At 50.1% G+C, this 14351-nt stretch overlaps 1 protein-coding gene across 4 annotated transcripts in view; it reads right to left on the reverse strand.

Annotated features, from left to right (window-relative positions):
• Positions 1-14351, reverse strand: part of LOC140385864 (natural resistance-associated macrophage protein 2-like) — a 285160-nt gene that overhangs the window by 2488 nt on the left and 268321 nt on the right. For all 4 annotated transcript variants that reach the window (XM_072468468.1, XM_072468492.1, XM_072468477.1 and 1 more), the window contains one exon: positions 644-797. In XM_072468468.1, the coding sequence (XP_072324569.1) occupies positions 644-797 (154 nt within the window). The remainder of the gene's footprint in view (positions 1-643; positions 798-14351) is intronic.

Genomic DNA, 14351 nt, shown 5'->3' on the forward strand with positions numbered 1-14351 from the left:
AAGCCAGAATTGAACCTGGGACCCTGGCGCTGTGAAGCAATTGTGCTACCCACTGTGCTACCATGCTGCCCGGCACTGGTGTGCTCCTTACACAACTAAAATCCATCTATCTCAGCTTCGAAATGTACAATGGACCCTTATCCTGAACAGCTTTTCTGAGGGAGAGAGGGCCAGATTTCCACCCCTCGTGTGTGGGGAAGTTACCCTGACATCACCCCAAACAGCCTGGCTCCATTTAAAGGTTCAACCCCCTTATTCTGGACTCACCCCCACCCCACCCCAGATAACACAAACTGAGCCTGTGCGGGGAAAATAGAAAATGCTGGAAATCCTCAATGAGTCAGGCATTGGAGAGAGAGTACTTCCACGCTCTTCTGTCGTCAGTACAGATTTCCAGTATTCACTGGATCCTGGTTTCCGCTGCTGAGTCTGTACAACCTGTCCTTGTAATTCAACCCTCTTATCCCCTGGAGCATTCTGGCGAACATACGCTGCACCCCTTCCTTGCCAATATATCCTGAAGGGCGGTGACTCTGCACTATCACATGGTTATAATAGGCCAATACGAATGCAGAAGTCACTTGAGACACGCATATGCCTCCTGACACCAGGTTGTACAAATAAATAAATGAGCACGACTTACCAAATAAAACACAAACACCAGATAGAGGAACAGGATCACGCCCGCGATAACATACTCATAAACATGGCCCAGATGATCTACAAAATCCACCACAAAATAGGCATTGACAGCCAGGATCAACAGTATGATCAATACGCCAACAACTTTCCCAATCCTGGAAGGAAATAAAGAACCATTCACACTTCAATGAGCAGAAAAACACTGAAAGAGCAAAAAAAACCCAGAGTCATCGACTGAATCCATCCCCAATCTAACACCGTGCTGTACCTGTCCTGGGAGTGTTTGATGAGGACAGTGTAGACGGAGCTTTACTCTGTATCTAACCCCGTGCTGTACCTGTCCTGGGAGTGTTTGATGGGGACAGTGTAGAGGGAGCTTTACTCTGTATCTAACCCCGTGCTGTACCTGTCCTGGGAGTGTTTGATGGGGACAGTGTAGAGGGAGCTTTGCTCTGTATCTAACCCCGTTCTGTACCTGTCCTGGGAGTGTTTGATGGGGACAGTGTAGAGGGAGCTTTACTCTGTATCTAACCCCGTGCTGTACCTGTCCTGGGAGTGTTTGAAGGGGTCAGTGTAGAAGGAGTTTTACTCTGTATCTAACCCCGTGCTGTACCTGTCCTGGGAGTGTTTGATGGGGACAGTGTAGAGGGAGCTTTACTCTGTATCTAACCCCGTGCTGTACCTATCCTGCGAGTGTTTGATGGGAACAGTGTAGAGGGAGCTTTACTCTGTATCTAACCCCGTGCTGTACCTGCCCTGGGGGTGTTTGATGGGGACAGTGTAGAGAGAGCTTTACTCTGTATCTGACCCCGTGCTGTACCTGCCCTGGGAGTGTTTGATGGGGACAGTGTAGAGGGAGCTTTACTCTGTATCTAACCCCGTGCTGTACCTGTCCTGGGAGTGTTTGATGTGGACAGTGTAAACGGAGCTTTACTCTGTATCTAACCCCGTGCTGTACCTGCCCTGGGAGTGTTTGATGGGGACAGTGTAGAGGGAGCTTTACTCTGTATCTAACCCCGTGCTGTACCTGTCCTGGGAGTGTATGATGGGGACAGTGTAGAGGGAGCTTTACTCTGTATCTAACCCCGTGCTGTACCTGTCCTGGGAGTGTTTGATGGGGACAGTGTAGAGGGAGCTTTACTCTGTATCTAACCCCGTGCTGTACCTGTCCTGGGAGTGTTTGATGTGGACAGTGTAAACGGAGCTTTACTCTGTATCTAACCCCGTGCTGTACCTGCCCTGGAAGTGTTTGATGGGGACAGTGTAGAGGGAGCTTTACTCTGTATCTAACCCCGTGCTGTACCTGTCCTGGGAGTGTATGATGGGGACAGTGTAGAGGGAGCTTTACTCTGTATCTAACCCCGTGCTGTACCTGTCCTGGGAGTGTTTGATGGGGACAGTGTAGAGGGAGCTTTACTCTGTATCTAACCCCGTTCTGTACCTGTCCTGGGAGTGTTTGATGGGGACAGTGTAGAGGGAGCTTTACTCTGTATCTAACCCCGTGCTGTACCTGTCCTGGGAGTGTTTGAAGGGGTCAGTGTAGAAGGAGTTTTACTCTGTATCTAACCCCGTGCTGTACCTGTCCTGGGAGTGTTTGATGGGGACAGTGTAGAGGGAGCTTTACTCTGTATCTAACCCCGTGCTGTACCTATCCTGCGAGTGTTTGATGGGAACAGTGTAGAGGGAGCTTTACTCTGTATCTAACCCCGTGCTGTACCTGCCCTGGGGGTGTTTGATGGGGACAGTGTAGAGAGAGCTTTACTCTGTATCTGACCCCGTGCTGTACCTGCCCTGGGAGTGTTTGATGGGGACAGTGTAGAGGGAGCTTTACTCTGTATCTAACCCCGTGCTGTACCTGTCCTGGGAGTGTTTGATGTGGACAGTGTAAACGGAGCTTTACTCTGTATCTAACCCCGTGCTGTACCTGCCCTGGGAGTGTTTGATGGGGACAGTGTAGAGGGAGCTTTACTCTGTATCTAACCCCGTGCTGTACCTGTCCTGGGAGTGTATGATGGGGACAGTGTAGAGGGAGCTTTACTCTGTATCTAACCCCGTGCTGTACCTGTCCTGGGAGTGTTTGATGGGGACAGTGTAGAGGGAGCTTTACTCTGTATCTAACCCCATGCTGTACCTGTCCTGGGAGTGTTTGATGGGGACAGTGTAGAGAGAGCTTTACTGTGTATCTAACCCCGTGCTGTACCTGTCCAGGGAGTGTTTGATGGGGACAGTGTAGAGGGAGCTTTACTCTGTATCTAACCCCATGCTGTACCTGTCCTGGGAGTGTTTGATGGGGACAGTGTAGAGGGAGCATTACTCTGTATCTAACCCCGTGCTGTACCTGTCCTGGGAGTGTTTGATGGGGACAGTGTAGAGGGAGCTTTACTCTGTATCTAACCCCGTGCTGTACCTGTCCTGGGAGTGTTTGATCGGGACAGTGTAGAGGGAGCTTTACTCTGTATCTAACCCCATGCTGTACCTGTCCTGGGAGTGTTTGATCGGGACAGTGTAGAGGGAGCTTTACTCTGTATCTAACCCCATGCTGTACCTGTCCTGGGAGTGTTTGATCGGGACAGTGCAGAGGGAGCTTTACTCTGTATCTAACCCCGTGCTGTACCTGTCCTGGAAGTGATTGATGGGGACAGTGTAGAGGGAGCTTTACTCTGTATCTAACCCAGTGCTGTACCTGTCCTGGGAGTGTTTGATGGGGACAGTGTAGAGGGAGCTTTACTCTGTATCTAACCCCGTGCTGTACCTGTCCTGGGAGTGTTTGATGGGGACAGTGTAGAGGGAGTTTTACTCTGTATCCACCACTGTGCTGTGGGCTGCTGCACTGGAAGCATTTGGTTTTCCAAGGCTCAAGAGTGAATAGCTCTCTCGGTCTTTCCTGAAGAAAAGCCATACTATGGAGTACAGGATGTCAAAAATGTAAAGTCCAGCTCGTTCGGAAAACTAAAGAAAGATAGAGAATTGTCCAAGAAATCTAGAGTTACCAAGATATGGTTCTGAAGAATTCAAGGAAGAGTAAACAAAGTGTTGTGAGTAAAGAGACAATAGATAAGTCCCCTGGGCCGGATTGGATTTATCCTAGGATTCTCTGGGAATCCAGGGAAGAGATTGCTGGGCCTTTGGCTTTGATTTTTATGTCATCATTGGCTACAGGAATAGTGCCAGAGGACTGGAGGATAGCAAATGTGGTCCCTTTGTTCAAGAAGGGGAGTAGAGACAACCCCGGTAACTATAGGCCGGTGAGCCTTACTTCTGTTGTGGGCAAAGTCTTGGAGGGGATTATAAGAGACAAGATTTATAATCATCTAGATAGGAATAATATGATCAGGGATAGTCAGCATGGCTTTGTGAAGGGTAGGTCATGCCTCACAAACCTTATCGAGTTCTTTGAGAAGGTGACTGAACAGGTAGACGAGGGTAGAGCAGTTGATGTGGTGTATATGGATTTCAGTAAAGCTGGGATAAGGTTCCCCACGGTAGGCTATTGCAGAAAATACGGAGGCTGGGGATTGAGGGTGATTTAGAGATATGGATCAGAAATTGGTTAGCTGGAAGAAGACAAAAAGGGTGGTGGTTGATGGGAAGTGTTCAGACTGGAGTCCAGTTACTAGTGGTGTGCCACAAGGATCTGTTTTGGGGCCACTGCTGTTTGCCATTTTTATAAATGACCTAGAGGAGGGTGTAGAAGGATGGGTGAGTAAATTTGCAGATGACACTAAAGTCAGTGGAGTTGTGGACAGTGCGGAAGGATGTTACAAGTTACAGAGGGGTATAGATAAGCTGCAGAGCTGGACTGAGAGGTGGCAAATGGAGTTTAATGCAGAAAAGTGTGAGGTGATTCATTTTTGAAGGAATAACAGGAAGACAGAGTACTGGGCTAATGGTAAGATTCTCATCAGTGTGGATGAGCAGAGAGATCTCGGTGTCAATGTACATAGATCCCTGAAAGTTGCCACTCAGGTTGAGAGGGTTGTTAAGTAGGCGTACGGTGTGTTAGCTTTTATTGGTAGAGGGATTGAGTTTCTGAGCCATGAGGTCATGTTGCAGCTGTACAAAACTCTGGTGCGGCCGCATTTGGAGTATTGCGTGAAATTCTGGTCGCCGCATTATAGGAAGGATGTGGAAGCATTGGAAAGGGTGCAGAGGACATTTACCAGAATGTTGCCTGGTATGGAGGGAAGATCTTATGAGGAAAGACTGAGGGACATGAGGCTGTTTTCGTTAGAGAGAAGATGGTTAAGAGGTGACTTAATTGAGGCATACAAGATGATCAGAGGAATGGATAGGGTGGACAGTGAGAGCCTTTTTCCTCGGATGGTGATGTCTCGCACGAGGGGACATAGCTTTAAATTGTGGGGAGATAGATATAGGACAGATGTCAGAGGTAGGTTCTTTACTCAGAGAGTAGAAAGGGTGTGGAATGCCCCGCCTGCAACAGTAGTGGACTCTCCAACACTAAGGACATTCAAATGGTCATTGGATAGACATATGGACAATAAGGGAATAGTGTAGATGGGCTTTAGAGTGGTTTCACAGTTCGGCGCAACATCGAGGGCCGAAGGGCCTGTACTGCGCTGTAATGTTCTATGTTCTAATTGCTGTAGCCAGATTTAAATTAGGGCAACAGACTTCAGAGGGGGTGAAATGTTTGATGCCATTTTAATACAGTCTGGGAATTGAGAGTTGAAGCAATTGTGAGCAGTCTGCACAGCAGTCAAGACAGAAAAATACTGAAGGGATTGGTGTAAAATCCTGGACTGGATTCACTGTCAAAAGTGGAGCAGAAGCTTTGTTTAAAAGTGTCAGTTAGAAAAAGTGGTCAGGAGTCCAAAATGCAAACCACTAAAGGAAAGCAATATTGAGAGAAGATTTAAAAGTGTGTTTTTGGGAATGGAGTTTGGAAACTAACACATGACAATTTTCTCGGGGGATTCTCAGGACAAATCCACTAACATTTACCGGGGGTTAAGTGTGGAGAGTGTGTTTCCCCACAGTCATCCTGTGTGCTTAAAACGGACTTTGTGTCAATGAGACCATTGAAAATTAAGATGTTCTTTTGTGTTAATCCTAAAATTGTTAAGCAAGGGCGGGGAGGGGGTAAAGGAGTATGATGGGGCGGCATGGTCACAGCGCCTGGGTCCCAGGTTCAATGCCCGACTTTCGTCGCTGTCTGTGCGGAGTCTGCACGTTCTCCCCGTGTCTGCGTGGGTTTCCTCCGGTTTCCGACCACAGTCCAAAGATGTACAGGTTAGACGAATTGTACATTCTGAATTCTCCCCCTGTGTACCTGAACCGGAATGTGGCGACCAGGGGATTTTTACAGTAACTTCATTGCAGTGTAAGCCTGTTTGTGGCATTAATAAAGATTTTAAAAATTTAAATTGTAGGATAATCCAATTTTTTCATGTTTAATAAATGTTTTTTCCTCTTGTTAAATCTAATTAGCGGTTCTGTGAAAAAACAATATAAGTCTGTTGAGCCCGGATTTCATTCTGCAATCTTTCTGTCCATTTAAGCACCAACTGGGATTGTAACACCCTGCCCCTCCATCAACTGGGATTGTAACACCCTGCCCCTCCATCAACTGGGATTGTAACACCCTGCCCCTCCATCAACTGGGATTGTAACACCCTGCCCCTCCATCAACTGGGATTGTAATACCCTGCCCCTCCATCAACTGGGATTGTAACACCCTGCCCCTCTATCAACTGGGATTGTAACACCCTCCCCCTCCATCAACTGGGATTGTAACACCCTGCCCTTCCATCAACTGGGATTGTAACACCCTGCCCCTCCATCAACTGGGATTGTAACACCCTGCCCCTCCATCAACTGGGATTGTAACAGCCTGCCCCTCCATCAACTGGGATTGTAACACCCTGCACCTCCAACAACTGGGATTGTAAAACCCTGCCCCTCCATCAACTGGGATTTTCACAACATGCCCCTCCATCAACTGGGATTGTAACACCCTACCCCTCTATCAACTGGGATTGTAACACCCTGCCCCTCCATCAACTGGGATTGTAACACCCTGCCCCTCCATCAACTGGGATTGTAACAACTGCCACTCTACCAACTGGGATTGTAACACCCTGAACCTCCATCAAACATTAAGTGGGATTGTAACACCCTGCCCCTCCATCAACAGGGACTGTAACACCTGCCCGTCCATCAACTGGGATTGTAACACCCTGCCCCCCCACCAAACACCAACTGTGATTGTAACACCCTGGCCCTCCATCAACAGGGATTGTAACACCTGCCCCTCTATCAACTGGGATTGTAACACCCAGCCCCTCCACCAAACACCAACTGGGATTGTAACACGCTGCTCCTCCATCAACAGGGATTGTAACACCTGCCCGTCCATTAACTGGAATTATAACACCCTGCCCCTCCACCAAACACTATCTGGGATTGTAACAACTGGCCCTCTACCAACTGGGATTGTAACACCCTGCCCCTCCACCAACTGGGATTGTAACACCTGCCCCTCTACCAACTGGGATTGTAACACCCTGCCCCACCACAAACTGGGATTGTAACACCTGGCCCTCTACCTACTGGGATTGTAACACCCTGCCCCTCCACCAACTGGGATTGTAACACCCTGCCCCTCCACCAACTGGCATTGTATCACCCTGCCCCTCCATCACACACCATCTGGGATTGTAACACCTGCCCCTCTACCAACTGGGATTGTAACACCCTGCCCCACCACCAAACACCAACTGGGATTGTAACAACTGCCATTCCATCAACTGGGATTGTAACACCTGCCCCTCCACCAACTGGGATTGTAACACCCTGTCCCTCCATCAACTGGGATTGCAACACTTGCCCCTCCAACAACTGGGAACGTAACACCCTGCCCCTCCATCAAAGACCAATTGGGATTGTAACACCTTGCCCCTCCACCAACTGGGATTGTAACACCTGCCCCTCTACCAACTGGGATTGTAATACCTGCCCCTCTATCAACTGTGATTGTAACACACTGCCCTGCCATCAACTGAGATTGTAACAACTGCCACTCTACGATCTGGGATTGTAACACCCTGACCCGCCATCAAACATTAACTGGGATTGTAACACCCTGCCCCTCCATCAACAGGGCGTGTCACACCTGCCCGTCCATCAACTGGGATTGTAACACCTGCCCCTCCACCAACTGGGATTGTAACACCCTGCCCCTCCACCAAACACCAACTGTCATTGTCACACCCTGCCCCTCATCAACAGAGATTGTAACATCTGCACCTCCACCAACTGGCATTGTAACACCTGCCCCTCTACCAACTGGGATTGCAACACCCTGCCCCTCCACCAAACACCAACTGGGGTTGTGACACCCTGCCCCTCCATCAACAGGGATTGTAACACCGGCCCATCCATCAACTGGGATTGTAACACCTTCCCTGCCACAAATGGGATTGTAACACACTGCCTCTCCACCCATTGGGATTGTAACACCTGCCCCTCTACCAACGGGGATTGTAACACATTGCCCCTCCACCAAACACCAACTGAGATTGTAACACCCTGCCCCTCCACCAATTGGGTTTGTAACACCTGCAACTTTACCAACTGGGATTGGAACACCATGCCCCTCCATCAACTGGGATTGTAACACCTGCCCCTCAACCAACTGGAATTGTAACACCTGCCCCTCTACCAACTGGGATTGTAATACCTGTCCCTCTATCAACATGGATTGTAAAACTCTGCCCCTCCACCAACTGGGATTGTAACAACTGTCCCTCCACCAACTGGGCTTTTAACACCCTGCCCCTCCATCAAACACCAACTGCGATAGTAACACCTGACCCTCTACCAACTGGGATTGTAACACCCTGCCCCTCCACCAACTGGAATGTTAACACCCTGTCCGTCCATCAAACACCAACTGGGATTGTAACACCTGCCCCTCCACCATCTCGGATTGTAACACCTGCCACTCCACCAACTCGGATTGTAACACCATGCCCCTCCATCAACTGGGATTCTAACAACTGCCCCTCTACCAACTGGGATTGTAACACTCTGCCCGTCCACCAACTGGGATTGTTACACCTGCCCCTCTACCAACTGGGATTGTAACACCTGCCTCTCTACCAACTGGGATTGTAACACCTGCCGCTCTACCAACTGTGTTTATAACACCTGCACCACTACCAACTGGGATTGAAACACCTGCTGCTCTACCAACTGGGATTATAACACTCTGCCCCTCCATCAACTGGGATTGTAACACCCTGCCCCTCCATCTACTGGGATTGTAACAAGCTGCCCCTCCACCAACTGGGACTGTAACACCCTGCCCCTCCATCAACTGGGATTGTAACATCCTGCCCCTCCATCAACAGGGATTGTAACACCCTGCCCCTCCATCAACTGGGATTGTAACACCCTGCCCCTCCATCAACTGGGATTGTAACACCCTGACCCTCCATCAACTGGGATTGTAACAATTGCCACTCTATGAACTGGGATTGTAACACCCTGACCATCCATCAAACATTAACTGGGATTGTAACACACTGCCCCTCCAACAACTGGGAATGTAACACCCTGCCCCTCCATCAAAGACCAATTGGGATTGTAACACCTTGCCCCTCCACCAACTGGGATTGTAATACCTGCCCCTCCACCAACTGGGATTGTAACACCTGCCCCTCTACCAACTGGGATTGTAATACCTGCCCCTCTACCAACTGGGATTGTAACACACTGCCCTGCCATCAGCTGGGATTGTAACAATTGCCACTCTATGAACTGGGATTGTAACACCCTGACCATCCATCAAACATTAACTGGGATTGTAACACACTGCCCCTCCATCAACAGGGCTTGTCACACCTGCCCGTTCATCAACTGGAATTGTAACACCTGCCCCTCCACCAACAGGGATTGTAACACCCTGCCCCTCCACCAAACAGTTTGTAATACCTGCCCCTCTATCAACATGCATTGTAAAACTCTGCCCCTCCACCAACTGTGATTGTAACAACTGCATCTCTACCAACTGGGATTGTAACATCTGCCCCTCTACCAACTGGGATTGTGACACTTTGCCCGTACACCAACTGGGATTGTTACACCTGCCCCTCTAACAACTGGGATTATAACACCTGCCCCTCTACCAACTGGGATTGTAACACCTGCCCCTCTACCAACTGGGATTGTAACACCAGCACCTCTACCGACTGGGATTGAAACACCTGCCCCTCTACCAACTGGGATTGTAACACCTGCCCCTCTACCAACTGGGATTGTAACACCTGCCCCTCTACCAACTGCGATTGTAATACCTGCCCCTCCACTAACAGGGATTGTAGCACCCTGCCCCTCCACCAAACACCAACTATCATTTTAACACCTGCCCCTCCATCAACAGGGATTGTAACACCTGCACCTCCACCAACTGGCATTGTAACACCTGCCCCTCTACCAACTGGGATTGCAACACCCTGCCCCTCCACCAAACACCAACTGGGATTGTGACACCCTGCCCCTCCATCAACAGGGATTGTAACACCTGCCCGTCCATTAACTGGGATTGTAACACCTTCCCCGCCACCAACTGGGATTGTAACACACTGCCTCTCCACCAATTGGGATTGTAATATCTGCCCCTCTAACAACTGGGATTGTAACACACTGCCCCTCCACCAAACACCAACTGAGATTGCAACACCCTACCCCTCACCACCTGGGATTGTAACACCCTGCCCCTCCACCAATTGGGATTGTAACACCTGCCACTCCACCAACTCGGATTGTAACACCTGCCCCTCCACCATCTGGGATTGTAACACCTGCCACTCCACCAACTCGGATTGTAACACCATGCCCCTCCATCAACTGGGATTCTAACAACTGCCCCTCCACCAACTGGGATTGTAACACCTGCCTCTCTACCAACTGGGATTGTAACACTCTGCCCGTCCACCAACTGGGATTGTTACACCTGCCACTCTACCAACTGGGATTGTAACACCTGCCTCTCTACCAACTGGGATTGTAACACTCTGCCCGTCCACCAACTGGGATTGTTACACCTGCCACTCTACCAACTGGGATTGTAACACCTGCCCCTCTACCAACTGGGATTGTAACACCTGCCTCTCTACCAACTGGGATTGTAACACCTGCCCCTCTACCAACTGGGATTGTAACACCGGCAACTTTACCAACTGGGGTTGTAACACCCTGCTCGACCACCAAACACCAACTGTGAGTTTAACACCTGCCCCTCTACCAACTGGGATTGTAACACCCTGCCCCTCCAACATCTGGGATTGTAACACCCTGCCCCTCCATCAAACACCAACTGGGATTGTAACACCTGCCCCTCCGCCAACTGGAATTGTAACACCTGCCCCTCTACCAACTGGGATTGTAATACCTGCCCCTCTATCAACATGGATTGTAAAACTCTGCCCCTCCACCAACTGTGATTGTAACACCTGCCCCTCTACCAACAGGGACTTTAACACCTGCCCCTCTACCAACTGGGATTGTAACACCCTGCCCCTCCACCAACTGGGATTTTAACACCCTGCCCCTCCATAAAACACCAACTGGGATTGTAACACCTTCCCCACTACCAACTGGGATTGGAACACCCTGCCCCACCACCAACTGGGATTTTAACACCCTGCCCCTCCATCAAACACCAACTGGGATTGTAACACCGTCCCCTCCACCAACTCGGATTGGAACACCTGCCCCTCTACCAACTGGGACTTTAACACCTGCCCCTCTACCAACTGGGATTGTAACACACTGCTCCTCCACCAACTGGGATTTTAATACCCTGCCCCTCCATCAAACACCAACTGGGATTGTAATAACTTCCCCACTACCAACTGGGATTGGAACACCCTGCCCCACCACCAACTGGGATTTTAACACCCTGCCCCTCCATCAACTGGGATTCTAACAACTGCCCCTCCACCAACTGGGATTGTAACACCCTGCCCCTCCACCAACTGGGATTTTAACACCCTGCCCCTCCATCAAACACCAACTGGGATTGTAACACCTTCCCCACTACCAACTGGCATTTGAACACCCTGCCCCACCACCAACTGGGATTTTAACACCCTGCCCCTCCATCAAACACCAACTAGGATTGTAACACCGTCTCCTCCACCAACTCGGATTGGAACACCTGCCCCTCTACCAACTGGGACTTTAACACCTGCCCCTCTACCAACTGGGATTGTAACACCCTGCCCCTCCACCAACTGGGATTTTAACACACTGCCCCTCCATCAAACACCAACTGGGATTGTAATACCTTCCCCAGTACCAACTGGGATTGTAACATCTTCCCCACTACCAACTGGGATTGGAACACCCTGCCCCTCCACCAACTCGGATTGTAACACCATGCCCCTCCATCAACTGGGATTGTAACACCTTCCCCTCTACCAACTGGAATTGTAATAGCTGCCCCTCTACCAACTGGGATTGTAACACTCTGCACATCCACCAACTGGGATTGTTACACCTGCCCCTCTACCAACTGGGATTGTAACACCTGCCTCTCTACCAACTGGGATTGTAACATCTGCCCCTCTACCAACTGGGATTGAAACACCTGCCGCTTTACCAACTGGTATTGTAACACCCTGCCCCTCTACCAACTGGGATTGTAACCCCTGCCTCTCTACCAACTGGGATTGTAACATCTGCCCCTCTACCAACTGGGATTGAAACACCTGCCGCTTTACCAACTGGTATTGTAACACACTGCCCCTCCATCAACTGGGATTGTAACACACTGACCCTCCATCAAAGACCAATTGGGAATGTAACACCTGCCCCTCCACCAACTGGGATTGTAACAACTGCCCCTCTACCAACTGGGAGTGTAACACCTGCCCCTCTTCCAACTGGGATTGTAACACCTGCCCCTCTACCAACTGGGATTGTAACACCTGCCCCTCCACCAACTGGGATTGTAACACCTGCCCCTCTACCTACTGGGATTGCAATAGCTGCCCCTCTACCAACTGGGATTGTGACACTCTGCCCGTACACCAACTGGGATTGTTACACCTGCCCCTCTACTAACTGGGATTGTAACACCTGCCCCTCTACCAACTGGGATTGTAACACCTGCCCCTCTACCAACTGGGATTGTAACACCTGCACCTCTACCAACTGGGATTGAAACAGCTTCCGCTCTACCAACTGGGATTGTAACACACTGCCATCCATCAACTGGAATTGTAACACCCTACCCCTCCATCAAACAGCGACTGGGATTGTAACACCCTGCCCCTCCATCAACTGGGATTGTAACACCCTGCCCCTCCATCAAACACCAACTGGGGTTGTAACACCCTGCCCCTCCATCAACTTGGATTGTAACACCAGCCCCTCCACCAACTGGGATTGTAACACCTGCCCCTCTACCTACTGGGATTGTAATACCTGCCCCTCCACCAACTGGGATTTTAACACACTGCCCCTCCATCAAACACCAACTGGGATTGTAATACCTTCCCCAGTACCAACTGGGATTGTAACATCTTCCCCACTACCAACTGGGATTGGAACACCCTGCCCCTCCACCAACTCGGATTGTAACACCATGCCCCTCCATCAACTGGGATTGTAACACCTTCCCCTCTACCAACTGGAATTGTAATAGCTGCCCCTCTACCAACTGGGATTGTAACACTCTGCACATCCACCAACTGGGATTGTTACACCTGCCCCTCTACCAACTGGGATTGTAACACCTGCCTCTCTACCAACTGGGATTGTAACATCTGCCCCTCTACCAACTGGGATTGAAACACCTGCCGCTTTACCAACTGGTATTGTAACACCCTGCCCCTCTACCAACTGGGATTGTAACCCCTGCCTCTCTACCAACTGGGATTGTAACATCTGCCCCTCTACCAACTGGGATTGAAACACCTGCCGCTTTACCAACTGGTATTGTAACACCCTGCCCCTCCATCAACTGGGATTGTAACACACTGACCCTCCATCAAAGACCAATTGGGAATGTAACACCTGCCCCTCCACCAACTGGGATTGTAACAACTGCCCCTCTACCAACTGGGAGTGTAACACCTGCCCCTCTTCCAACTGGGATTGTAACACCTGCCCCTCTACCAACTGGGATTGTAACACCTGCCCCTCCACCAACTGGGATTGTAACACCTGCCCCTCTACCTACTGGGATTGCAATAGCTGCCCCTCTACCAACTGGGATTGTGACACTCTGCCCGTACACCAACTGGGATTGTTACACCTGCCCCTCTACTAACTGGGATTGTAACACCTGCCCCTCTACCAACTGGGATTGTAACACCTGCCCCTCTACCAACTGGGATTGTAACACCTGCACCTCTACCAACTGGGATTGAAACAGCTTCCGCTCTACCAACTGGGATTGTAACACACTGCCATCCATCAACTGGAATTGTAACACCCTACCCCTCCATCAAACAGCGACTGGGATTGTAACACCCTGCCCCTCCATCAACTGGGATTGTAACACCCTGCCCCTCCATCAAACACCAACTGGGGTTGTAACACCCTGCCCCTCCATCAACTTGGATTGTAACACCAGCCCCTCCACCAACTGGGATTGTAACACCTGCCCCTCTACCAACTGGGATTGTAATACCTGCCCCTCTACCAACTGGGATTGTAACACTCTGCCCCTCCAC

The sequence above is a fragment of the Scyliorhinus torazame genome, chromosome 2 (genome assembly GCF_047496885.1).
Source record: "Scyliorhinus torazame isolate Kashiwa2021f chromosome 2, sScyTor2.1, whole genome shotgun sequence".
Classification (NCBI taxonomy): Eukaryota; Metazoa; Chordata; class Chondrichthyes; order Carcharhiniformes; family Scyliorhinidae; genus Scyliorhinus; species Scyliorhinus torazame.